Here is a 27,588-nt window from a genome sequence, read left to right as displayed (position 1 = left end):
AGTGCAGAGTCGTGTGCACTGGTTGAAGTTGAACGGGCATCCGAGGTCAGGCGTCGGAGACTCGACGTTACAAAACTTAACTCAGAACACGAAACTCTCAAACGGAAAAGAAAAGAAATAAAGTTTGACGAGACAAGGTTGTGTTCCTTCTCATCGTGGCTAAGTAGCAGCAGGCTTGCAGGCCGAAGCACGCTGGAACCGCGCTCAAACAGTGATGACTAAACAGCATGGCTAGAGAAGCTAAAGCTAGGTAGCAAAGCTAAAAGCTAAGGGCAGGCATGACTGATAGCACAAGCAAGGCTAGAACTAAAAGCAGACATGGCTAATAGTAGCAGCATTGCTAGAGACTAAAAGCTGGCATGACTGATAGCAGCAGCATAGCTAGAGACTAAAAGCAAAGATTTTATTGTGTCCTCACTATTTAAACTGGCCTGTTGGCCACACCTCAAATGTTGTCTTGACCAATCAGATATTGTCTTGGCTGGGGGGTATCATAAATCATTTGTTTATCTTACCAAGCATGTGGTCTGAATTTCCCTGCCTTGCAGGGTCTAATTTTGGACATGATTCCTATTACCAGGTTATGATATATTTGACAAATAAATGATTGTCAGGACAATATCAAGCAAGAAAATTCAATCACACACATACCAAACACGATTATGAATCGTTAAGCTATACCATAGTTACAAAAAAAAACATACACAATAAGTGATTATAACATGATAGTCAAATGTGTGGGTTACACATAAATGAATATGGAGTGAAGTGATGGACTGATTCATTTATAAGTCTTTTTAAGTTCATTCTGGTCCATATACATGTACAAAAAGCAGTTTCTTTGCCATTCTCATGACAAAGAAATGTTCTGTGAAGACAGAGGTTTAAAGCCCCTCCCCCCTTAGGAATTTCAGTATGGTTCTGCTAGGTGGGGGGGAAGTCAATGGAAGTGTTTAACTCATGGGTTTCCATGTGATGTCCAGCGTTGCATATCAATTACGAACAACAAATTTGACACCAAATTTATCTTCTTCGAATTGAAATTGTAAATAATTGTTCTAGTGGTGTTAATGTTGAAAGCTGTTGTGTGAACAAGTTGGTTGGTCATCTTGCTTGGTTCTTGTGGCACTAGAACTGATTTATGACTTCCTGAGGAATTTGGCTCGTGTTTCAACACACAGCTTTGATAGACTCTTTAATTGTTCTGGTTCGACTCATTTATGTTACACATGTGACCCTGGACCACAAAACCAGTCATAAGGGTCCATTTCTCATAATTGAGATGTAAACATCATCTGACAGGTTAATAAATAAGCTTTCCATTGATGTATGGTCTGTTAGGATCAGCCATTTAAAAAAATATATATATCTTCATGGAAGATGATCTTAACTTATTTGGCTAATGATTTTTGCCATAAAAGAAAAAATCGATAATTTTGACCCATACAAAGTATTTCTTGGTGATTACTACAAATATACCCCAGCGACTTAAGACTTGTTTTGTGGTCCAGGGTCACATTTGTGATTCTGTAAGTTTATGGACTAACAAGAAAGGTCAGAGTTTCCTCCCTGTAGTTATGCAAATTAGTCAGGATACTTTTTATTTTCATTATTCATCAGAAACAAACTAAAATAAATTACATTTTGAATAAAAAAAATTGCTTATGATACTTTATAGTTCACATTCCCATAAATGAAGAATCGAATGAGGTGATGGTCTTTGTCAGAAGACACGTTTCATTTCTGTCCTGTCATAGTTGGGGAGCAACGATATATGCTAGACGTGGGCGTAGGTTTGGTCTCAGCTTTGGTGGGGACACCCCCAATCCCAAGTTTACAGCAATACGTTAAATTGCATAGACATGAACAACCATCAATCACGTAATTAGCCCTTGCATTGAGTTCCTCAATGAGGTTAAAATTATATTAGATACACCAGTAAAGGTCACAGTCTAGAGGTTACATTGCCTGAAGGTGTCCCTTTGTTGTCGCTGATTGGCTGGAAGTTCAGTTGTCGCTGAAGTGACGTCTTGGGAAGCCCGTGGTTGGACATTGGCTAAAGATGAAGTTGTGTGGCTGGTTGAAGTTGAACGGGCACCCGAGGTCAGGTGTCGGAGGCTCGACGTTACAAAACTTAACTCAGAACACGAAACTCTCAAACGGAAAAGAAAAGAAATAAAGTTTGACGAGACTAGGTTGTGTTCCTTCTCATCGTGGCTAAGTAGCAGCAGAGCATGGCTAAAAGCTAAAGCTAGGTAACAAAGCTAAAAGCTAAAAGCAAACTAAAAGCAGACATGACAAATAGCAGAAGCATAGCTAACAACTAAAGCATGACTAGTAGCAGAAGCAAAGCTAACAACTAAAAGCATGACTAGTAGCAGAAGCAAAGCTAACAACTAAAAGCAAGATTTTTTGGTGTCCTAAGTATTTAAACTGGCCTGTTGGCCACACCTCAGATGTTGTCTTGACCAATCAGATATTGTCTTGGCTCGGGGGTATCATAAATCATATGTTTATCTTACCAAGCATGTGGTCCGAATTTTTCCACTCTTGCAGGGTCTAATTTTGGACATGATTCCTATAACCAGGTTATGATATATTTGACAAATAAATGATTGTCTGAACTAATTCAAGCAAGCAGATTCGATTATATCAATACTAGACATGACCATGTATCCTATAGTTATCAAAAGACATACACAATAAGTTATTATACATGATAGTCGAATGTGTTGGTTACATATAAATGAATATGGAGTTAAGCGATGGAATGATATTCATTTAGAAGTCATTTTGGAGTTCATTTTGGTCCATATATATGTACAAAAGACAGTTTCTTTGTCATTCTCCGACATAGGGATGTTCGGTGAAGACCAGAGGTTCAAAGCCCCTCCCCCCTTAGGAATTTCAGTCTGGTTCTGCTAGGTGGGGAGAAGTCAATGGAAGTGTTTAACTCATGGGTTTCCATGTGATGTCCAGCGTTGCATTTCAATTATTCAAATTTGACAATCTCTTCTGTGAATTAAAATTGTCAATAATTGTTCTAGCGGTGTTAATGTTGAAAGCTGTTGTGTAAACAATTGGTTGGTTGGTTATCTTCCTTGGGACTTGTGGCACAGAATGTTTTATGACTTCCTGAGGAATTCGGCTCGTGTTTCAAACACAGCTTTGATAGACTCTTTAATTTGTCTGGTTGGACTCATTTCTGTTACTATCGTTTGAAATGGTTAGAATCTCCAATAAGCATTAATCCACAAATGACTTAAGCTGTTAACGTTTTTTAACGTGTCTGACACTCCCTCTGAGTTAATTCATTTACTCAAACAGTACACTGAACTGCTGTGAATAGGTAAGTCAGAGGTATGCTCCTGTTGAGCATATGCCTATGCTCAACAGGAGCTCACAGCGTTGGAATAGTGAGCCCTACCACCTATGAGGAGGAGCAGAATGGTTGTATAGCCCGACCAGGAGGGCCCGAGTTGCCTCGACAGGAATAGGTCATGGTGTCGGCTTACGGGCCCTACTGGTTGATAAGTCCCTGCTACTCAGAGGACGAATGGCAAATGGCTGACCGAGAGTGCCAATGAAGCCTCTGACTGGAGATGAAGACTCAGGGTGTAGGACTTCTGGCTCCTCTCAGTTTGGCAGGTACAAATGTTTTTGGGCTGGCCGGCAAGAAGACTCTTGCGACATCCAACGGGAGATCGATACTCACAGTGAGCTGTGTTCAACCAGCTTTCTATGTTCCTTGTACAGAACAACCTCCGGGACAGCAACCAATCTGGCTTCAAAACTGGCACATCAACTGAGACTGCTCTGCTCTTGGTTACTGAAGCCCTGCGACCAGCAAGAGCAAGCTCACGTTACTCCTCTCCTCATCAGGTTACACTGGCTACCAGTAGCCGTTCACATCAAATTCAAGTTACTGATCTTTTCCTGGAATGTGCCCAGCTGGTGGAATGACCTCCCAATCTCAATTCGTACAGCTGAGTCTTTACTCATTTTCAAGAAACATCTAAAGACTCATCTTTTTTGCCAGCACTTAACCAGCTAATACTAGCACTTACTTTCTTTTCTTGTTTTTTCATTTATTTAAAAAAAACACACCTGTCTATGCGTTCTGTACTAGACTAACTGAGACTTGTCATGGCACTTGTATACTGTTGTTGTTCTCTTGTTGACCTGACTGCTTCTATTGTTCTCATTTCCTCACATCCGATGGGAGCACAAGCATCGGATGGGTAAGTCTCACCTGCCGTTGAAGGAAAGGTACAGTTCTGTGGCCGGGAGGCTCTCACCGGCATCCGATGGGAGCACACGCATCGATGGGTAAGTCTCGCTAGCCGTAGAAAGGAAAAGGTAAGTTTATATAGCCTGGAGTCTCTCGTCGACATCCAATGGGAGCACACTGCATCGAACGGGTATGCCTTGTAGGCTGTAGAATAGAAAGTAAAGATGTCTGGCCAGGAGGCTCTCGCTGACATCTGGTGGCAACTCAATACTCATGGCACCAGATGGGTAAGTCTCGCCAACCATAAAAGGATGAAAGTTGGGGTTGGCTAATTGGGAGGCTCTCGCTGATGTTTGATGGGAGCCCACGGCATCAAACGAGTAAGCCTTCTGGCCATGAAATTCGGAAGTTAGAGTTTCTACTCGGAAGGCTCTCGGAAGGCATCTGGTGGGAGCTGAATACTCGCCACACCAGATGGATAAGTTTCGCCGACCGTAAAAGGGGAAATGGATGCTATTTAGTTGGAAGGCTCTCGCCAGTTTTTTGGATTCGTCTATGAATAGTGGTTTGTCTGGGAATTTTACCTGTATGTTACCTAGGTATTCTAAGACGGATTGGTAAGGTTGGATTGGAAATGAGAGATTGAAAATGTAGATAAAATGACCTTACTTTGTTTGGTCTGTCCTGCTTTGTTTGATAAGGAAGGAAATTGTTTCGTTGTCGAGTATGGTAAGGTCTGATAGGTCAAGTTGATTTTTTGATTGGATTTAGCACTGGGTGAAACTGCCTGGAGAATGGTGTCGTGCAATGCATCGAAAAGTGGTTTTAGAGGGTGGGTTACGGGAAAATAAATTATGAATAGAGAGGAACTTGTATGGGGAATTTGTCCGCCACTGGAGCCAGCGTCCCGAATTTCTGAAACAGAAAGCGAGAGGGGCAGGCAGTGATTGGGTTTTCTGAAGCTGGAACGTGCTTCCTTTATTATAAATTGGTTGCATAATGCAATCCATATTAAATGTCTGAGGAGAGGCATTACGGCAGGAGAGTGAGAACGGCCATTATTAATGCACTGAACAACTGCTTCATTGTTGCAGTGAACTAAGATGCTTTTTGACTAAAAAGGAGGTAGAGCTCAAAAAGAGCTCACTGGGGAGAGTCCTGCTGCTGTGTGTGTGGGGGGGGGCATGTAGATGCAAACCAGCATCCTAGGTAAAAACCTCCGCAACCGATTGAGGGAGCTGCGTCTGTAAATAGTTGTATGTCAATGGGAGACGAAATGAGATTGTTGTAGAAAAGGGAAAGCCCATTCCATCGTTTATACATTAATATCATTATCCATAATTTAAGTTTGTCGCAGCATGTGAGGGATAAGCGAACTAGGTCCTTGAGTGAGTGGACTGAAGATGCGAGTATTAGGAGATGCAAGATAAAGGCTTGTCCTTGGGGAATTATGTGTATTGCAAAATTTAAATGCCAGAGCAGAGAAAGGAATTTGTGTTTAGAACAGCTTGGGCTGCCAAGCAGGGTAGAGGAGACGAGGATAGTTTTATCTATCTTCTCCGTATCTAAGTTCAAGTATTTTTTTTAATATCCTTCTTGTAGCAAGTATACACATGAGTGTTCTAGTACTTGTTAGAATACTGTTTCAATACTTCTAGGGACTAAATTGGCACACTTTCTAGTAAATAAAAGTAAACTTCTAACTATACTATTACTATAACAGTAGCTGTATGCAAAAATAGTTTACCTCTATGTCTGTAATTTGCAATTATACTAAAAGTGAATTTATAGGTATACTGATAGTTAGGGATGCACGATAATATCGGCACAACATCGGTATTGGCCGATAAAAGCTTAAAATGACCATTATCGGTATCGGCCGATATGAATATTTCTGCCGATGAGCCAAACCGATATACTCCAAGTGAAATAATTGACCTGTTTTTCAGATGTGAATGTCTGTCTACATTTGTAAAATAATAAATTTATGGTAGAATCAGTACAGAAGAGATACATGGATTTCTCTTCAGTAAAATTAAAGTTTAAATATATCAGTATATATTTGTAAATATATCAGTATATATTTGTATATATATCGATATCGGTATCGGCATCGGCCAAAATTATTTAGAAAATATCGGCATATCGAATATCGGCCAAAATCCAATATCGTGCATCCCTACTGATAGTTTAATAATTACATATTTTGTACACTTTGAAGTATATTCTCAGTAAACTACTAGTTTAGCAGTTTTGTACTGCAAGTAATCTCATGAGTTTTCTTTAAGTGAACTTTACATCATATTTTAGTATAGTACTGGTATAGTACTATGTCCCTATTTAGGTTTGAATTTGTCTGTATTTTGTTTGTATTAATATCTGAACATCCAAAGAAAGAACAGGTATCTGCTTGTAAACAATATATATATATATATATATATATATATATATATATATATATATATATATATATATATATATATATATATATATATATATAGCTTCATGCATTAGTTTTTCAACACTTTAATGTGTTTCATTAAAAACAATAAAGAAATAAAATTTTGAACCAAAAGCTTCAGAATGATAATCAAAACGTAGATGGAGTCGATCAACACCCCAAAGCTTGACTGTCATTATTACCTTTACCTCTGTCGACATTTTATTCCATAAAGTTACAGTTTTGATGATGTTTCATGTCAGATGATCATGTTACATCTATCTGTTGTTCCCTTTTTCTTTTTCACTTGTTTTTGTTTTGGAAATTCTGTACAGAAGATGTGTACTAGTACATGAAGCCCATTTCTGAGTAGTACATAAAAAGTAACTAAAAGCATACTTTCCTTTTTTTTTTTTTTTTTTTTTTTTTAAATAAGTAATAGCACACTTGAATAAACTTCTTTTTTGTAAGGGTAGTCATGTAAAGGTGCTGGTCATATAATTAGAAAATTAGAATAGTTTATTTATTTCACTAGATGTAAGTGGAGATTTTTGAGTAAATTCAGTGCCCATAGACAGAAAGACAATGACACGGAATTCAAGAAAACAAGTGAACTATTCAGGGGCATAATTTATGCATGCGGCAATGCATGCTGGGAGTCATGGATGAGTTTTATCCTGTGCTGGTACCCAGCATGCATTGCATCATGAACCTTTTGATTGTCACCATTGTTGAGATTCATATGCTGATTGTTGATGTCTCTCTTTGAGTGTTGCGGATACCGCTGCCCAAAATAGTTAACTCAAACTGTCATTAAATCCATATGTTTTTCTACAGTTTGTGGCCGTTAAGTCAAGGAAAAGCAGTAATATACTGTAAAATGTAAATGTCAGATTAACAAAATTAAAAAAAAAAGTTAATTCAACTGAAATATCTGTGAACATTCCATAGAAAAAAAAAAATTATGCAAAGTCATACACTGATAATGGGAGTAAATACTGAACTTCACTGTATTAATGTGTGTTTGCACAAGTCATATTGACTGAACATAATTCAGTCAATTATGAGACACAAATTCTGATCTTCTGCTGCTTTATATAAAGACAGTAAATGTGGAGTAGCTGATACAGTGGTGATCTCTGTGTTAAGTACTTCAGCACATACATGTGTGCTATAGACGGTTTTAATGGCATCAACATAAACAAACGTTACTGCGCGTGCACACTTTTGTGGACTTAACTTAACTTCCGGTAGACTCAATAGAATCAATAACAACAGCCAAGTCCCTCTAGAGTAGATATTTTTTGATGACAAACAAAATATGTTTGCTGCGTGGATCAGGCGGACTTAATGAAAATGCAAATTCATTCTTTGCCAGCAGGAGATGTTTTAAAGCATAGACATAAAGCGCGAGATATAGAGGTTTCCCCAGTAACAGCTGTAAACAAAGCAGATCTGGTATGCTCACACGCTGCTTTATCAGGCATATAACATGCAAGCCTCCGTCAGAAATACAGCGATATAAAAACACCCGTGCCTCGTTTTGATATTTAAACATATAAATGTAAGGAATTATTATTATTAAACATGCAGTACGTACTGTTACGTTACTCATGTTTATTTAACTAAGCCTTTTTGAAAATCGATCAGTTTTGAAATTGTGGCGAGTCTCCAAAAATAAATAAATGTATGGGAAACACATCCCGCAGCACAACCACCTGAGCCCAACTTAAGTCTACTCATCACCTTGACTTTAACTGCGTTTGTAGAAGGCACCGCAGCCAGACCGATATACACAACACAGACTGGAAGTTAACTTAGGTCCAGGCGCGTTTGCCCGATGAAACTGTCTATAGCTGACAATGAGCTGCAGTGATTTGAGTAAAAGCCATGCTTTTAGTTACTTTACTACTACACATTAAGTGTTTGCATTTTTATATTAAGAAATATTCCTTCTCAGTGGACTCAAATGAAATAAGTTCATAGTACCAACTCCGTAATAATGTTAGCAGTGGGAGTGGAGTTAATTTCCATGGTAGAATTTACGGTAAAATACTGTAAAAAAAAATAACAGTGGTAAATTAATGGTTGAAAGCTGTATATTAACTGGGCTTCTCCTTTATTCACATGAAAAGGCTTTCTCACTCTCACTTTATCTCCAACCGCAATACTAAGAAATTTAGATCCTCTTTTACAATCGTTGTATTGTTTGCTTTTGTTCTGTCTTTGTGTCACATGAGCTCTAACCTGAGCAAATTGATCAGGGGTATCCTCAGGCAAAAGAACATTCAACTTTGTTCTCATAGGTAGACCTCTCAAAAGCAGAAAAGGGGGCTCACCTGTTGTAGCATGGGGTGTCGCTCGATAGCTCTTCAACATGGTCAGGACTGCTGATTTCCAGGGCTTATGCGGCACTTCAGCTGCCTGCAGACACTCTTTAAGCCCCCTGTTGAACCATTCGATGGCCCCATTAGCCTGAGGATGATAAACACTGGTCTTTATGTGCTTTATTCCCTGTGTTTTCACAAAATCAGCAAATTCAGATGAAGTGAAGTGTGGCCCATTGTCTGTCGTGATGGTGCAGGGGTTTTGTTGTCTTGACAGCGCACGCACGTGGATACCAGACACACTGGGAAGGAACTTTTACATGCACTCTATCCAATTCGAAAAATGGAGAAAGAGTCTCTGAGGCACCGCCATCATCAATTAAAAAGGAGAAGGTGTGTCCCGTTTCAAACTTTTTTTTTTCATGCACCTACCTTTACTAACATGCGAGTTCACCATCCTTCCTCCTCGTTAACCTCTAGAGTTGTGAGTTTAGACTATTTTTTTAACTGTTCCTGTGGTGTTGAGCAGCTAAAATTCATTTTAATCCTATAATTTTATATTATAATTTATTTAAAGTGAATAAATTGTAATTAAAAATAAATTAAATTAAATAGCTAAAGTAAATCGTAAGTGGAAGTGCATATGTCAATTCTGTCATGTGCATACATCAGCAGTTACATGTTTAGGGGAATAGGGCATTATTAATATACCATGTAAGGTGTTATGTGTTAGAAATGGGTAAACCACTATCAGTAAGTTTGCCCATGGTGTGGGGGCACCGCCGAGCAAGGCAGTTTCCCACATTGTCCCTCAGAAACATACCCCTTATCCCCCCTTGGGCTATTTAACAGGTGGTCACCCTACTGGGTAGTTGGAGGATGAAGGAAGAGCAGTTGAGCACAGATCGATAGATAGAGTTCATTGGCACACAGGACTCCTCTTGGGACAATCACCACCTACATTTTGGAGCATAGTACGTACCTGCCCTGAAACAGTGCTGAATGCCGACTGACTTGACCACCATGGATCCGATTTAAATATGAAAGAGAAGAAAAGGAAAGTGCTAGTATTAGTTGGTTAAATGCTGGTGAAAAAGATGAGTGTTTAGATGTTTCTTGAAAATGAGTGAAGACACAGCTGTATGAATTGAGATTGGGAGGTCATTCCACCAGCTGGGCAATAAAGGAAATTTCTAGGGTTACTCATCCAAAATACGGGAAAATTTCAACATTCATCTTTCTGTTGCTATCCCTCTTCTTACAGCAAAAATTCGTTACTTCAAAACTGCTGCATTAACTAAGCGACATGTGAAGCTAGGTCTTACGTGACTTTGGTTACAAACACTCTCAGAAACCATTCTAATCTTAAAAAGCTCAACATAACGCTAAGGTTGCTTTCAAGTAAGCAAAACTAGGAGGGTTGACAGCTACTAACCACACTTTTGAAACACATAGTTAAAAGTACGTGTGAATGGTTGTTGATCTGCTGCTCCTGAACCCATCCATTTGTGAACTGTACATGAGACTCCAATGACTTGGATCCTCGGAACTGTTCTGAAGTGTAGGCGCTCATAAAACAAATAAGGTAACTGAAAATATCTGTAATGCAAAAGTGCGGCAGCAAGTTGTCATCGGTGATCCGCTCTTTGTTGGGAATTTCATATGGATCCAAACTGTTAATAGTGCCGATTTTGTCCATACACGAGTCTCTGGCATCCATATTTAGCATATCTTTTTAAATCCCACAAACTTTTCACTTTTTTTAACATCTTTTTTCTTTCTCCCAACTCTGCTTCTTCTCATTCGACTTGCTGTATGTTACATTCGCGAGGCCATTAACATGGCTGCCACGTCCCAGAATGCAATGCGGCACCCAAGCCCTATGATGGCCACAAATCTGTGTTTTTAGAGTGGTAAAAGCTTTTTGATGTAGTCGCACTGTTGTATTGAGTCATTGTTTATCATAAAATACTGAGCATGTATAAAAGCATATACCCCACTGGATTAGTATTTAAATAGTACGATAATGTTGAACTTTATTCCCGAAAATATGGCGCTGTATTAAGCATTATGTAAAAACTGTTCTGTTGCTTGTGAAAACGTTTCTAAAAAATATTAAAAATATTTTTAAAATATTGCATTTAATTCACCATCTGTGATAAAGTATGCAAACACCAAGTGAGTGTCACTAACGGGACTTGAAACAGCTGCTCTCGTTGATCGCTGTCTGTAGCACTGCTTCAAGTCGAACGCACCCATTGCGATTGAATCAAATCATTTAAATGGTTGATTCATTCAGGAACTAAATACTAATATGTTGCTCAAAGACGCAAAACAGTGGCTGTTTTTGGAATGAATTTTGTTTTTAGAAATGGAGCAAAAACAGAGAATATATTGTCTAAAACGTCTCTTGATATTAACTTATTGTTTATTGAACTGTTGCATAATATCAATATCACATTTGTAATTATGCTGACTTTTGGAAAAAAACTTCATTTTTCATGTGATAGTAACTATATGAAATTATATAAATTATATAGATCTATAAATTTTCTGCCTCTCATCTTGAAAAATTCTAAATTTCCAGTGAAAAAAAAAACGCACTATAAATGCATATGTAATGTATGCGCACTACTCTGATTGCACAAATCTGCAGTCTTTTTGTTGCTGCATATTATTTTTCTTAAACTATTGTGAATTTACATTTTTAAATGAATAGTACCAACTGCAAATTATCTTTGGGTGTGCCCCCTGTGTACAGCACTCAATACTTAGTTGGGGACACTTTTGCCTGAAGTGCGCTAAAACTTCCTGGTATACGGCTGCTTTGACCTTGGACCTCAGAAAACACAGTGGACTTACACCAGCAGATGACATGGCAAAATAAACACCTTTCCCTAATTATAAAAAAAAAACAATATAAAGTGTTATCTACTTTTTGATTAACTTTATTTTTCCCATCACAATCACACATTTCAGAACATGAACACCACAAGAATGTAAATACAAACATCACTACTCAACTACAGACACATGATCCATATTTAATTCTTTTCCATCTTCAGCATCCATACAGCTTGTTGACCCTTAGAATGTCAATGTTAGACATTCCCTGGCTCTGTCCGATTTCCACCATCTCATTGGGAATGGGAATGAATGTTTTCAGGCCAGGCTTGGTGAAGAAGGTATTTTTCCCATAGTGCATGACGGAGCCGTAGTCATATGGAGTGTTTTGTTTGGAGTTTTGCTTTTGGAAGTTGTCAGCCTTATCAAGAATGATGTTATCCCAGTTGATCCTGACGTACTGGTCATGATCGCTCCTGTGGTGCTCATGGTAGAAACCAAGAGCATGAAGGAGCTCATGCTGAACAAGGCCGTGATACACACAATCATTCCTTCTGAGGGAGACCACCTCTTTTCCACCAGTTCTACCATAAGAAGAGAAGCACCTGAGAGCAGAGAGGAAATAATGGGGATAAATATTAACAATGTTTTGGACTTATTGTTTTTGGTTTTCTATGATTATTCTCACCCATCTTTGTTCTCAATACTGATGTAGTCGGTCTGGGTTGATCTGGGCACAAAGCGGATGCAGTAGAGAGCATTTCTGGTTTTGGGAAACACCAGATCTCCAGGATTCTCCAGATTTCCATTGCTGACTTCACAGAAGATGTCTGACCATTGTTGGACTCCAAATTCCTTGTAGTAATTCCTTAGTGCCCTGCCTAGTGATGTCCATTCTTTCCGGCTCTGACACAAACACTCCTTAAAACCCTACCTTCCTGCAAAAAGAGTTATGTTTATAAAGACTTTTTTGAGGAATGTTGATGATATAAACGGTACACTAGACCGGATCTTACCCTGAGAGGAGACGCCTGTGAGACGCCAAACAGCAGCAGCAGAATGGAGAGGGAGGCTCTTGTGTCCATGATGTCTCAGTGTGTAGAGATGTTCAGGATGCGCCTGTGCCGAGCTTTAGTGTCCTTGTGCTGTCAGACCTGGACTTTATATTCACTTGAGCAGGTGGGTCTACTGGGGGATTGTGGGTAGGGTCTTAGTGTCCAGAGACTAATGTGTGTAACTAATGGGAGGAAACTATGACCTCACCTGTTATTCCAAATCTTTGCAGAAACAAATACTATACCAATGTTCAAGAAGTTAACTTATTGATAAGACTAAATTGGAAATGCAGTAATGTTTGTGTTTTAGTGCATGCAGCATATGAGGGAGGCCCCAGAACTATGTGCACTGTAAAACAAAACTGCTTCCATTTCAGTGGAAGTGTATATTTTGTTCTCTAGTCCATCTTTTTTTTTTTTTTCAGTCGCTGGGATAATAATAATAAGTTATAATAAGTTGTATTTATATAGTGCCTTTCCAGTTCTCAATCATGCTTCATAATATGCTTTATAATAAATGGACTAAATGTTTCTTTGGTCCTAACCGCATTGATGATTTGGTCCCAGCACCTAAAATCCATGTTCATTTTGATTCATCAGTTTAGAACCATTTCTGATTCTGTATGTTTTTGGACTAACAGGCGAGGTCAGAGGTACACACATTAGTATCTCTAGACACTAAGACCCTACCCATAATCCCTCAGTAAACCATGCGAAAGAACCAATAGAGTTTGTGAGCAGGTTCTTTTACCTCTTACTGCTTATATAAGTCCACTAACTTTGAAAAAGTGACTTGACATACAGCCAAGTATGGTGACCCATACTCAGAATTTGTTCTCAGCTTTTAACCCATCCAAAGTGCACACACACAGCAGTGAACACACATACACCGTGAACAAACACACACAGCAGTGGACAGCCATTTATGCTGCAGCTTCCGGGGAGCAGTTAGGGGTTCAGTGCCTTGCTCAAGGGCACCTAAGTCATTATCAAAGAGTCAAACCCTCTAACCATTTTAACAAAACAAATGATTTCTCATGAACAGCAGATACAAACTGACCAACTTCAAATATGGTCTGTTTTTCACAATCACCTTAATTCAGAAGACTTGAAATAATGCACACAAATCAACTAATGTTATATGCTTTTTGGATATAGACAGTCAGAATCCCTTGATTATTGTGTTTCACGAATGAAAATGTCATAGCGTTTTGGAAAAACATGAGGATGAGAAGTTATTGTACTTCTAATTTTTGGGCCAGCAATTCATTTTATAAAACTAAAAACTATAAACATACTGGAAGTATCATTTCCAATTCTATCAAATTTTGGAATTTTCAAGAGATCTCTTGCTACTGCTCTAGGGCACTTACTAGGGCAAAACTACAGCATGTCTGCCGTACTTCAGTGTTTAAACCAATAAGTACTGTAAACTTAAACTTATGGTCTGTTTCTGCAAGGATCTTGACTAAAAGGTGAGGTCAAAGTTTCCACCCTTTAGTTACACACATTAGTCTCTGGACCCTACCCATAATCCCACAGAAGACCCACCTGCTCAGGTGAATATAAAGTCCAGGTCTGACAGCAAAAAGACACTAAAGCTCAGCACAGGAGCATCCTGAACATCTCTACACACTGAGACATCATGGACACAAGAGCCTCCCTCTCCATTCTGCTGCTGCTGTTTGGCGTCTCACAGGCGTCTCCTCTCATGGTAAGATCCGATCTAGTATCTCGTTTAAGTGATCAATGTTCCTCAAATGAGTCGTTTTAAACATCTCTGTTTTTTCCACCAGGAGGAAAGTTTTGAAGAAGTGTTTGTGTCTGAGCCAGAAAGTGTGGACATCACTACAAGGATTTTGGACTCCAACAATGGTCAGGCACCTTGTAGATTTCTGTAAAGTCAGCAATGGATCCCATTTCTAAAGAGTGTTCTGAGGTTATAAATATATTGTGTTATATCATCATTGTGGTTCTCTTTAATACAGGATCTTCTGAAGTCTTGATTGAAGGAGATCTTGTGTTTCCAAAAACCAGAAATGCTCTTTTCTGCTTTAACAACAACTGTTTCTGGAAGAAAAACTTCAATAACATAGTTGAGGTCCCTTGCACAGTGAGCAATGAATTCTGTGAGTGATTCTCCTTCATGCATTGAACTTATCAATCCTTCACGTTAATCAAAATCAACATTTAAAGCTGGTGGCCCCTTTCATTTGCAGCTTCTTTTGAGAAATCAGTGATTGCGAACGCCATGTCCACCTTTCACTCCAGAACCTGCATCCGCTTTGTGGCCAGATCAACTCAGACCGACTACATCAGTATTGAGAACAGAGATGGGTGAGAACAATCATAGAAAACCAAAAACATTAAACTGACCTTAGTCCAAAACATTGATTGAATTGAACCCCTTTATTTCCTCTGTACTCTCAGGTGCTTCTCTTCTCTTGGTAGAACTGGTGGCAAACAGGTGGTCTCCCTCAACAGACAAGGCTGTGTGTTTCACAGCATCGTTCAGCATGAGCTCCTTCATGCCCTGGGCTTCTACCATGAGCAAACCAGGAGCGATCGCGACCAGTACGTCAGGATCAACTGGGAGAACATCTCTCCTAATATGGCCTACAACTTCCAGAAACAAAACACCAACAACCAAAACACTCCATATGACTACGGCTCTGTCATGCACTATGGAAGAACAGCCTTCTCCATCCGTCGTGGCCTGGAAACCATCACTCCAATTCCTGATAGGACAGTGCAAATCGGACAGATGCAAGGAATGTCCAACATCGACATTCTAAGGGTCAACAAGCTGTATGGATGCTGAAGATGGGGGATAATTAAATATGTAACATGTTTCTGTAGATGAATAGTGATGATGGTCTTTACTTTCTTTTGGTGTTCAAGTTCTGAAATGTGATTGTGTTGGGAAAAATAAAATTAAGCATCATACAAAACAACTTAAGTTTTTTTGCAGTTTTGTGTCTGATCATGATATAAACAAATTTAGATTTAGATTCTTGCAATACACTCCAAAAAAGGTTATGACAGAGAAAAAATAAAAGTGAAAAAAGTATAATAGAATATCCAAGTGAAAATGTTGTGAATCAGTTCACAGTAAACAGATGAATGGGTAAACAGTGAAGGTATCATGTTTGGGGTATAAAAGGAGCATCTCATTCTTTGCAAGCAAAGCTGGATAATGGCTCATCACTTTGTGCCAAAATCCATGAGAAAAGTGTCAAAGAAATGAAAAATTGTATTTCTCAATGAAAAATAGCAAAGATTTTCGATCTTTCACCAACTACCATACATAATACTGTGAAAAGATTCAGGGAATTTGGTGAAATATAAGTCTGTATAGGGCAAGGCAGGCAACCTCAGTTGAATTTGCATGACCTTTGAGCCCTCAGATGGCATTGCATAAGAAACCATCATTCACTATTAAGTATAGCCACATGGGCTCAGGAGTACTTTGAAGAGCTGCTGTCACTAAACATTGTCTGCCACTGCGCTGCATCAATAAATGCAACCTAAATCTGTGTTACTCTAGGAGAAGGCAATACATCAATTCTGTGCAGTGATGCCGCTGGGTTCTCTGGGTCAGAGCTCATCTCAGATATTAAAAAAAACAGTGGGAATGTGGCATGTGCTCAGATGAGTTCATATTTCAGCTTGTTTCTGGGAAAACCTGCCACTGAGTTCTTCGTCCCAAAGACATAACGGGACCATCCAGACTAGTATCAGTGACCGACGGGAAAGCAAACGTGCAGCAGAACAAATATCTCTGTACTTTTGCACTTGAATGAAGGTCAAAAAGAATTAACAAGTCTCTCATTATGGATTATATTCATTTTACAAAACTTCCAAACGTCTTCTGATTTGGGTTCTATTATTTAGACATATCTTGAATCTAGAGAAGTCATTAGTACATCTGAATGTAATTGAAAATCAACCTCAAGAAGCAGAAATTTCAAATCATTAAATCATCACATTATTCAGTTTAGATCAACAAAATCAACACTAGACATAAGAGTGATCATCTGCAGAACAGCTAGGTAAAGATTTGAATATAACAATGCGGTGAGGACCAAAGAAATATTTAACCCAACTATTCCGAAGCATCCCAACAACTGATTAATCTAACTGGACTACATGACACAATACACAGTTCCTCTGAAATGGCAGCAGGTTTGATTCTCAATGCGTATATGCTACTGTTCTGGAGCACTGAGAAAACAAAATTAGGTAAATCGGAATCGGGAACACTTCACATAACACCCTAAGTACTTGCTACATCATGAGAAGAATGGCATCTACGCTAATATTTGTCTGTTTCTCTGTTGTTCCGAGGTCACCGTATCAGATCCAGTCTGTATCCAGATCAGAGGGTCACTGCAGTCACCCGGATCCAGTACGTATCCAGACCAGATGGTGGATCAGCACCTAGAAAGGACCTCTACATCCCTGAAAGACAGCGGAGACCAGGACAACTAGAGCCCCAGATACAGATCCCCTGTAAAGACCTTGTCTCAGAGGAGCACCAGGACAAGACCACAGGAAACAGATGATTCTTCTGCACAATCTGACTTTGCTGCAGCCTGGAATTGAACTGCTGGTTTCGTCTGGTCAGAGGAGAACTGGCCCCTTAACTGAGCCTGGTTTCTCCCAAGGTTTTTTTCTTCATTCTTTCACCGATGGAGTTTCGGTTCCTTGCTGCTGTCGCCTCTGGCTTGCTTAGTTGGGAATGCAGTAATGTTTGTGTTTTAGTGCGTGCAGCATACGAGGGAGGCCCCAGAACTATGTGCACTGTAAAACAAAACTGCTTCCATTTCAGTGGAACTGTATATTTTGTTCTCTACTCCATTTTTTTTTTTTTTCTGTCGCTGGGATAATAATAATAAGTTATAATAAGTTGTATTTATATAGTGCCTTTCCAGTTCTCAATCATGCTTCATAATATGCTTTATAATAAATGGACTAATTGTTTCTTTGGTCCTAACCGCATTGATGATTTGGTCCCTGCACCTAAAATCCATGTTCATTTTGATTCATCAGTTTAGAACCATTTCTGATTCTGTATGTTTTTGGACTAACAGGCGAGGTCAGAGGTACACACATTAGTCTCTAGACACTAAGACCCTACCCATAATCCCTCAGTAAACCATGCGAAAGAACCAACAGAGTTTGTGAGCAGGTTCTTTTACCTCTTACTGCTTATATAAGTCCACTAACTTTGAAAAAGTGACTTGACATACAGCCAAGTATGGTGACCCATACTCAGAATTTGTTCTCAGCTTTTAACCCATCCAAAGTGCACACACACAGCAGTGAACACACATACACCGTGAAAAAACACACACACAGCAGTGGGCAGCCATTTATGCTGCAGCTTCCGGGGAGCAGTTGGGGGTTCAGTGCCTTGCTCAAGGGCACCTAAGTCATTATCAAAGAGTCAAACCCTCTAACCATTTTAACAAAACAAATGATTTCTCATGAACAGCAGATACAAACTGACCAACTTCAAATATGGTCTGTTTTTCACAATCACCTTAATTCAGAAGACTTGAAATAATGCACACAAATCAACTAATGTTATATGCTTTTTGGATATAGACAGTCAGAATCCCTTGATTATTGTGTTTCACGAATGAAAATGTCATAGCGTTTTGGAAAAACATGAGGATGAGAAGTTATTGTACTTCTAATTTTTGGGCCAGCAATTCATTTTATAAAACTAAAAACTATAAACATACTGGAAGTATCATTTCCAATTCTTTCAAATTTTGGAATTTTCCAGAGTTCTTAGACAACAGCAGAATATAAGCCTAGAAAAAGTGAATTATATTTTAATTTTTAATTTTCAACAAAAGCAAACTAAAAGAAAAGAAAGTTTGAATAAAAAAAAAAAAAATCATAATAATAATTCACTACATTTATATAGCACTTTTCTAGGCACTCAAAGTGCTTTACATAGACGGGGGTATCTCCTCATCCACCACCAGTGTGCAGCATCCACCTGGATAATGCGACGGCATCCATGGTGCACCAGAACGACCACCTCACACTAAATTTACTGGTGGAGAGGAGACAGAGTGATGAACCAATCAGCAGATATGGGGATTGTTAGGAGGCCAAGGTTGCCAGGATGCCGAGGTCACACCTTTACTCTTTTTGAAAGACATCCTGGGATTTTTAATGACCACTGCTTTGGTATGCTACTGCTCTAGGGCACTTAGAAAATAAAAACTACAGCATGTCTGCCGTACTTCAGTGTTTAAACCAATAAGTACTGTAAACTTAAACTTATGGTCTGTTTCTGCAAGGATCTTGACTAAAAGGTGAGGTCAAAGTTTCCACCCTTTAGTTACACACATTAGTCTCTGGACCCTACCCATAATCCCACAGAAGACCCACCTGCTCAGGTGAATATAAAGTCCAGGTCTGACAGCAAAAAGACACTAAAGCTCAGCACAGGAGCATCCTGAACATCTCTACACACTGAGACATCATGGACACAAGAGCCTCCCTCTCCATTCTGCTGCTGCTGTTTGGAGTCTCACAGGCGTCTCCTCTCAGGGTAAGATCCGGTCTAGTGTCTCACTTAAATGATCAATGTTCCTCAAATGAGTCGTTTTAAACATCTCTGTTTTTTCCACCAGGAGGAAAGTTTTGAAGAAGTGTTTGTGTCTGAGCCAGAAAGTGTGGACATCACTACAAGGATTTTGGACTCCAACAATGGTCAGGCACCTTGTAGATTTCTGTAAAGTCAGCAATGGATCCCATTTCTAAAGAGTGTTCTGAGGTTATAAATATATTGTGTTATATCATCATTGTGGTTCTCTTTAATACAGGATCTTCTGAAGTCTTGATTGAAGGAGATCTTGTGTTTCCAAAAACCAGAAATGCTCTTTTCTGCTTTAACAACAACTGTTTCTGGAAGAAAAACTTCAATAACATAGTTGAGGTCCCTTGCACAGTGAGCAATGAATTCTGTGAGTGAATCTCCTTCATGCATTGAACTTATCAATCCTTCACGTTAATCAAAATCAACATTTAAAGCTGGTGGCCCCTTTCATTTGCAGCTTCTTTTGAGAAATCAGTGATTGCGAACGCCATGTCCACCTTTCACTCCAGAACCTGCATCCGCTTTGTGGCCAGATCAACTCAGACCGACTACATCAGTATTGAGAACAGAGATGGGTGAGAACAATCATAGAAAACCAAAAACATTAAACTGACCTTAGTCCAAAACATTGATTAAATTGAACCCCTTTATTTCCTCTGTACTCTCAGGTGCTTCTCTTCTCTTGGTAGAACTGGTGGCAAACAGGTGGTCTCCCTCAACAGACAAGGCTGTGTGTTTCACAGCATCGTTCAGCATGAGCTCCTTCATGCCCTGGGCTTCTACCATGAGCAAACCAGGAGCGATCGCGACCAGTACGTCAGGATCAACTGGGAGAACATCTCTCCTAATATGGCCTACAACTTCCAGAAACAAAACACCAACAACCAAAACACTCCATATGACTACGGCTCTGTCATGCACTATGGAAGAACAGCCTTCTCCATCCGTCGTGGCCTGGAAACCATCACTCCAATTCCTGATAGGACGGTGCAAATCGGACAGATGCAAGGAATGTCCAACATCGACATTCTAAGGGTCAACAAGCTGTATGGATGCTGAAGATGGGGGATAATTAAATATGTAACATGTTTCTGTAGATGAATAGTGATGATGGTCTTTACTTTCTTTTGGTGTTCAAGTTCTGAAATGTGATTGTGTTGGGAAAAATAAAATTAAGCATCATACAAAACAACTTAAGTTTTTTTGCAGTTTTGTGTCTGATCATGATATAAACAAATTTAGATTTAGATTCTTGCAATACACTCCAAAAAAGGTTATGACAGAGAAAAAATAAAAGTGAAAAAAGTATAATAGAATATCCAAGTGAAAATGTTGTGAATCAGTTCACAGTAAACAGATGAATGGGTAAACAGTGAAGGTATCATGTTTGGGGTATAAAAGGAGCATCTCATTCTTTGCAAGCAAAGCTGGATAATGGCTCATCACTTTGTGCCAAAATCCATGAGAAAAGTGTCAAAGAAATGAAAAATGGTATTTCTCAATGAAAAATCGCAAAGATTTTCGATCTTTCACCAACTACCATACATAATACTGTGAAAAGATTCAGGGAATTTGGTGAAATATAAGTCTGTATAGGGTAAGGCAGGCAACCTCAGTTGAATTTGCATGACCTTTGAGCCCTCAGATGGCATTGCGCCCCACCACCAGTATCGAGTCCCACGTAGGAGATGGAAGGATATAAAACTGGAGTGACGACCATGAAGGACGAGAGTGGACCAGGCCTGGGACATTATTTTATGTGTTTGCTTTTTATTTGTACGCGTCAGTCGGCGTGAGGGGCTGGTGCGCCGTTTTGTATTTATTTTGAATATTAAAATTATGTTTTGATTGTGCGCCGGTTCCCGCCTCCTTCTTCCCGATGAATATGGAGATGTGAATATCGTTACAGTGGTGCCGAAGCCCGGGAGAAGGAGGGACGCGGTGCTGAAGATCCCTCGCCGCTGTGGTGAATCCGCGGTGCCCTCGAGCTGGCGAGGTATGTGCCGCCAGGGACGCTCGACGCCACGACATGGAGGGGCGGTTGCCGTCCGTGAGGGAGCGGAGGAGTCGGCGCCGTTCGCCAGGGGGCCGGAGTCTGCCGCCTCCATGACGGAATCCGGAGGGGCAGGGAACGGGGGACTCCTGCCGCTGCCCAAAATCGGAGGAGCCGTCGCCGTCCACCGGGCGGCGGAGGAGTGTCGTGCCGTCCGCCGAGGGCCGTCCAGTGCCACCGCCGGGCACCACGGAGGAGATCACCCAGCCGGTGGAGGGCCGAGCAGCAGTGCATCTGGGAACCGGAATTTTTTTTTTTTTTTTTCTCTCTCCCCTCTCTCGTCCTTGTCACTCCTTCTTCCATCTCCTTTTCTCTCGCCTCGTCTGTCCTACCCCCAGGTTCCTGCAGGTCCCCGTGAGCGGTCCCCCCCGGAGGGAAGGGGAGTAGAGCGCAGTCTCGAGGGTACCCCTCGGCTTGCGAGGGGCGATGGGGGTATGTGGCGAGTGGGGCGGGGCCGAGAGGCGTGGGAACGAGGAGTGAGGCCAGGTGTAGTGATTGGAGATGAGCTACACCTGCGCCCCACCGCCAGTATCGAGTCCCACGTAGGAGATGGAAGGATATAAAACTGGAGTGACGACCGTGAAGGACGAGAGAGGACCAGACCTGGGACATTATTTTATTTGTTTGCTTTTTATTTGTGCGCGTCAGTCGCCGTGAGGGGCTGACGCGCTGTTTTGTATTTATTTTGAATATTAAAATTATGTTTTGATTGTGCGCCGGTTCCCGCCTCCTTCTTCCCGATGAATATGGAGATGTGAATATCGTTACAACCTGCCACTGAGTTCTCCGTCCCAAAGACATAACGGGACCATCCAGACTAGTATCAGTGACCGATGGGAAAGAAAACGTGCAGCAGAGCAAATATCTCTGTACTTTTGCACTTGAATGAAGGTCAAAAAGAATTAACAAATCACTCACTATGGATTATATTCATTTTACAAAACTTCCAAACGTCTTCTGATTTGGGTTCTATTATTTAGACATATCTTGAATCTAGAGAAGTCATTAGTACATCTGACTGTAATTGAAAATCAACCTCAAGAAGCAGAAATTTCAAATCATTAAATCATCACATTATTCAGTTTAGATCAACAAAATCTACACTAGACATAAGAGTGATCATCTGCAGAACAGCTAGGTAAAGATTTGAATATAACAATGCGGTGAGGACCAAAGAAATATTTAACCCAACTAGATCCAGATCAGAGGGACACTGCAGTCACCCGGATCCAGTACGTATCCAGACCAGATGGTGGATCAGCACCTAGAAAGGACCTCTACATCCCTGAAAGACAGTGGAGACCAGGACAACTAGAGCCCCAGATACTGATCCCCTGTAAAGACCTTGTCTCATAGGACCACCAGGACAAGACCACAGGAAACAGATGATTCTTCTGCACAATTTGACTCTGCTGCAGCCTGGAATTGAACCACTGGTTTAGTCTGGTCAGAGGAGAACTGAAGGTTTTTTTCTTCATTCTGTCACCGATGGAGTTTCGGTTCCTTGCCGCCGTCGCCTCTGGCTTGCTTAGTTGGGGTCACTTCATCTACAGCGATATCGTTGACTTGATTGCAAATAAATGCACAGACACTATTTAACTGAACAGAGATGACATCACTGAATTCAATGATGAACTGCCTTTAACTGTCATTTTGCATTATTGACACACTGTTTTCCTAATGAATGTTGTTCAGTTGCTTTGACACAATGTATTTTGTTTAAAGCGCTATATAAATAAAGGTGACTTGACTTGACTTGACAAAAACTACAGCCTGTCTACTTTATTGTTAAAACCGAGCTGCAACCTGCCGCTCTCTCTCATGAAGCCAACACGGAAGAGATTAAAACATGTTTACAGCCGAGAAGCTTGGGTTCGGGGGAACCTGAGTGCCCTGCCGGAACGTTCGCAGCTGGCTAAACGATGGATGCATGGGAGAATTGGCGGGTCATGTGTCAGATGGCTCTTTCCATAGAGGACATTGAAGATATCTACCTATTCACAACCATGATAACAGGTATTCTGCTGATTGGAATAGGCTTTGCCCTGGGTTATCAAAAAATTCAGAAAACGGGAACAGCTGTCCAAATTCTCACAAGGCTGTCCGTCATGACTGAAGCAGTGGGCAGAGCGATCAGCATTGAGACTGAGACTATTAACCGCAATATGGATAACATCACTGTTACGTCCAAGATGTATTGCATGCTGTGGATGTGTTCCCTGTTTTCTCCTCTCTAACAGGATTGGTCCCAGGCTTAATGAGGGACTGACCAGAGACGGGAACTGTACTATAAATTCCCATGGATCTCGCTGCAGGGCGATTTCCCTTTTTGCTCTCACCTTTGTTGTTGATAGCCATGAGCAATGTGCTGTGTGGCTCTATTTGTTTGGACATGCTGTCTCCTGTGTGTTAAGCTGTAGTGAAAATCCTGTTGGATCTTAAGTAGTTAACAGAGTGATGTCAACAACATATTTTTGGAGAGCTTTATGACTTGAACCCCAACAGTTCAGTGTTTGTTTGTGAACTACACGTGAGGCCGTAGGGGGTGAGTGCCTTCGGCCATTACCCTTTTCTCCTGTTTTTGGATAGGTAAGGAGTGAGATGAGATTTTTTTTTTCTACAAAATTGCTACAGCATCAGATTGATCCAAACATCAACCAAGAGAATAAAAGAGTATTTAAACAGCTAATCATTGGTGTGTCATAGGTTGCGATCCTGACCTAGACCGGGGCCGTAACATAAATTGGGGGCTCATCCAGCCGGTTGTTTGTCACAGATGGTCTAAATTGGGCATTCGTCCGTTGCAGATAACAAATTATATAGGCTCACTTGATGCTGGTAATAAATTGTGGAGGTTTATTTTTGGCATATTAGTCAAGGGCAAGATGATTTGGATATGTATTTATGGCTTGTTAATGAAGGTACCCTATGTTGCGGATTCGTTCAGTATGTATCAATGAGGGTATTTGGCAAATTAACCATGCGTTTGTTTGCCTGGTAATTTTTCTTGTGGTGCAAGATGAGTTTATGGTCAAATATTGAATTTGATTTAACGTAATTTACGTTATCTCCTAGTACTACAGAGGAATTTAATAAGTGTTTTAAGGCTTAGAAATTTTCCTGTTTCTAAGGACGGGCCAAAACGGGTAGTTAAAGAGAACTTGTATAACAAGTTGGTAGAGGCTGGAAGTTTCCTGGATGAATCCGTGGAAGGGTTGCCACGGAGTGTTGAAACGGAGGTAGGTGGAGAACCTCTTTCTTTACCTAATATAGATCCTAGTCTGTGAACTCACTCCCGAACTTGCCCCCCCCTCTTCTGCCACAGGCACCACAGGCACCACTGAACTATGAACCCCGCCCCCGCAACCAATATACGATGACATGCGTCAGTCACTTTGTGCAGCATTGGTCTGCTCACTACCTCATTCTCCATGGAACTGACATCATTCCACTACCTCATCAGTCAGTTAAATAAAATAACTGCTCTTGAGCCCTTTGTCACTTTAATCAGACTTAATAATCTTTTGTTTTTGCACTAAAAAACCTTTTATCTGCACTTTTGTTCACCTCATTGATTTGCACTCTATCTGCCTTTTGCCTTGCGCTGCTTTATTTAACTTTATTTTTAACTTTATTATATGTCTTTTTTAACATTCCCTTATTGTATAATTGTCTCTACATTTTATATTTTGATCTAGATTTTTAGGCTTTAATGTTCTCTGTGGGCAGCGGGGGTCTGAAAGTAACGCAGTTTCGATTCTCTGTATGTATGTACTGGACATGTGGAAGAATTTACAATAAAGCAGACTTGAACTTGAACTAGTCATCCGTGTTTTGATCCTATGTTAGTGATTAAATTGAAGGAGTTGGATCTACAGTTAAAGAAACAGGATAATGATGCGCAGCTGCTTCATTTTCAAACTTTGGAGGTTGACAGTAAGTTTAAATTGCGTAAAATCGTGTATAACTGCAAGCCAAAGAGCAATTTAATGCACCTGTGCCTAGATCGAGACCTCCATCTCCTCTTTTGCCATTGAATGTGCCAGTTTCAGCTGTGACAGAGCAAAGTCCGCCAGGCGCTACTTCGTCTGTTGGTGAGTCCATAACTTGATGTGAGTAAATATGTCACACTTGCTCCCCAGTTTAGAGAGACTGAGGTAGATTCTTACTTCATTGCTTTTGAGCTTATTGCAAATTCTTTACACTGGCCAAAAGGATTGTGGTTGTTGCTTCTGCTGTGTAAGTTAGTGGGTAAAGCTGAGGAAGTGTGTACAGCTTTACCTATCGAGCAGAGTCTGGATTATGATATTGTCACAGCTGCTGTGTTGCGAGAGAGTGAGTACCTGAAACTTATCGTCAAAGATTCCGAAACCATCAGATAATATCCGACAAACATTTAGTGAGTTTGCTTATGAGAAGACCGTGTTGTTTGATGAATGGTGTACAGCAAGCAGAGTTACCACATTTGAGCAGTTACGAGAACTCTTTTTGTTGGAGGATTTTTGGTAGATGAATTTGTGTTCACGCACAACAGTTTTTACTCTGTCTGTGTGTAGAAGGAAAAATGGTTCATCTGTTGTTTTCTGTGAGAAACAGTTTGAGAGTTTTTAATCAAGGTAAGGGAAAACGAGAGAGTAGAGAAGCCGTTTCAAATGTGTTTCGTAATGCAAATGTATCTCGTGAGGGGGAAAGACGGTTGTTGTTGTTTTTGTTTTGTTTTTGCCGTGAGCCAGGACATTTAATTGTAGACTGTAAGCACTGGAATCAGGGTAAATCTTCAGAGAAACCAAAAGGAGTTGAGTTAGTCCATACTGCTTCCATGCCGTCTCAATTTTCTAGTTCACATACTGATTTATACTGTCAATTTATTATAAATGGTTCTGTATATCTTTCAGCGGAGCAGAGAAATTTGAAGCCTATTACAATCTTGTGAGATACGGGTTCAGTCTTTCATCTTGGAAAGTGCACTGGAATTTTCTGAACAGTCATACTGCGGATCGAGCGTGTTAATCCGTGGCATTGGGCTTGGTTGAGGAATAGTGCCCTTACATTCAGTTTATCTCCAGTCTGACTTGTTCACAGACTTCACAAAGTTGGGAGTACGATCGCAGCTTCCCGTTGAAGGTGTGGATCTAATCTTGGGTAACGATATTCCTGGTGGTAAAGTGTTTCCTCAGCCTATCGTAGTGGACACTCCAGATGTGACCGAGTTGCGTGAACAGATTGATGTGGGTCAACAATTTCCATCTGTCTTTTCTGCCTGTGCAGTAACACGTGCTCAGACTAGGAAGTTTGATGTTCTAGATGTGTCTGAAACATTCATGACTGATAGAGTTGACAAAAAGGAATGTGTGAAGGATATTTTTTCTAATGTCTGTATTCACGCAAATAATTTGTCCGTCACTAGACAAGTGTGTTGCTGTGGCTGTACAGGAAGATGTAGTAGCGACTAAGGATGTGGTTTACGTTTGGGAAGATGGGGTGCTCATGTGTAAATGGTCTCCAGTAGGGAAGGATCTGAGCTGGAAAACAGTATTTCAGATAGTGAGCCCTGATAATTATCATGAACCGATTTTGCGTTTAGCTCATGATCATGCTTTTGTCTGGCCATTTGGGAGTAAATAAAACTTTCAATCGCATCATTTATTATTTCTATTGGCCGAGGATGAAATCAGCGGTTTCAAAATACTGTCATTCTTGTCATGTGTGTCAATTAGCTGGTGAACCTAATCCGGAAATTCCTAATGCTCCTCTTCATCCTATACCAGTTCTGTCTGAACCATTCAAGAATTCTTGGGGTTCAGTCCGGCCGAATTAGTGTTTGGGCATACTGTGCATGGCCCGTTGTAATTGTTGCGGGAACAATTGTTGGATGAGACAAAACCACAAGTTAGTGTACTTGAGTATGCAAGTTCTTTTTGAGAACGTCTACACAGAGCTCGTAAAGTGTCACTTTATAAGTTGAGCAGCACACAGATGAAAATTAAAACTCGTTTTGATAGTATTTATCGCAGTT

At 40.3% G+C, this 27,588-nt stretch overlaps 4 protein-coding genes across 4 annotated transcripts in view; 2 read left to right on the top strand and 2 right to left on the bottom strand.

Moving 5' to 3' along the window:
- Positions 1-12,942, bottom strand: part of LOC113064809 (high choriolytic enzyme 1-like) — a 28,603-nt gene extending 15,661 nt beyond the window's left edge. Inside the window, exon 1 of the mRNA XM_026235753.1 lies at positions 12,859-12,942. Within this exon, the coding sequence (XP_026091538.1) occupies positions 12,859-12,927 (69 nt within the window). The 5' untranslated portion in view covers positions 12,928-12,942. The remainder of the gene's footprint in view (positions 1-12,858) is intronic.
- Positions 11,926-12,772, bottom strand: LOC113064816 (low choriolytic enzyme-like; the record flags this gene model as incomplete). The annotated part of the gene is made up of 2 exons (XM_026235760.1): positions 11,926-12,447; positions 12,531-12,772. Coding segments are annotated over 2 exons (630 nt in total), but the record flags the coding sequence as incomplete, so codon positions are not given.
- A 1,514-nt stretch (positions 12,943-14,456) lies between the features above and the next one.
- LOC113064807 (high choriolytic enzyme 1-like) lies at positions 14,457-15,851 on the top strand. The gene is made up of 5 exons (XM_026235749.1): positions 14,457-14,611; positions 14,694-14,772; positions 14,886-15,026; positions 15,117-15,234; positions 15,328-15,851. Exons 1-5 carry the CDS (start codon positions 14,543-14,545, stop codon positions 15,716-15,718), a joined length of 798 nt encoding a protein of 265 aa, XP_026091534.1. The 5' UTR covers positions 14,457-14,542; the 3' UTR covers positions 15,719-15,851.
- A 3,517-nt stretch (positions 15,852-19,368) lies between these two features.
- Positions 19,369-20,711, top strand: LOC113064804 (high choriolytic enzyme 1-like). The gene is made up of 5 exons (XM_026235745.1): positions 19,369-19,471; positions 19,554-19,632; positions 19,746-19,886; positions 19,977-20,094; positions 20,188-20,711. The coding sequence occupies exons 1-5, from the start codon at positions 19,403-19,405 to the stop codon at positions 20,576-20,578; spliced, it is 798 nt and encodes a 265-aa protein (XP_026091530.1). The 5' UTR covers positions 19,369-19,402; the 3' UTR covers positions 20,579-20,711.
- The last annotated feature ends 6,877 nt before the right edge of the window (positions 20,712-27,588 follow it).

This window comes from Carassius auratus, chromosome 47 (genome assembly GCF_003368295.1).
Source record: "Carassius auratus strain Wakin chromosome 47, ASM336829v1, whole genome shotgun sequence".
Lineage (NCBI taxonomy): Eukaryota > Metazoa > Chordata > Actinopteri > Cypriniformes > Cyprinidae > Carassius > Carassius auratus.
This window is presented reverse-complemented; position numbering and strand designations above follow the sequence as displayed.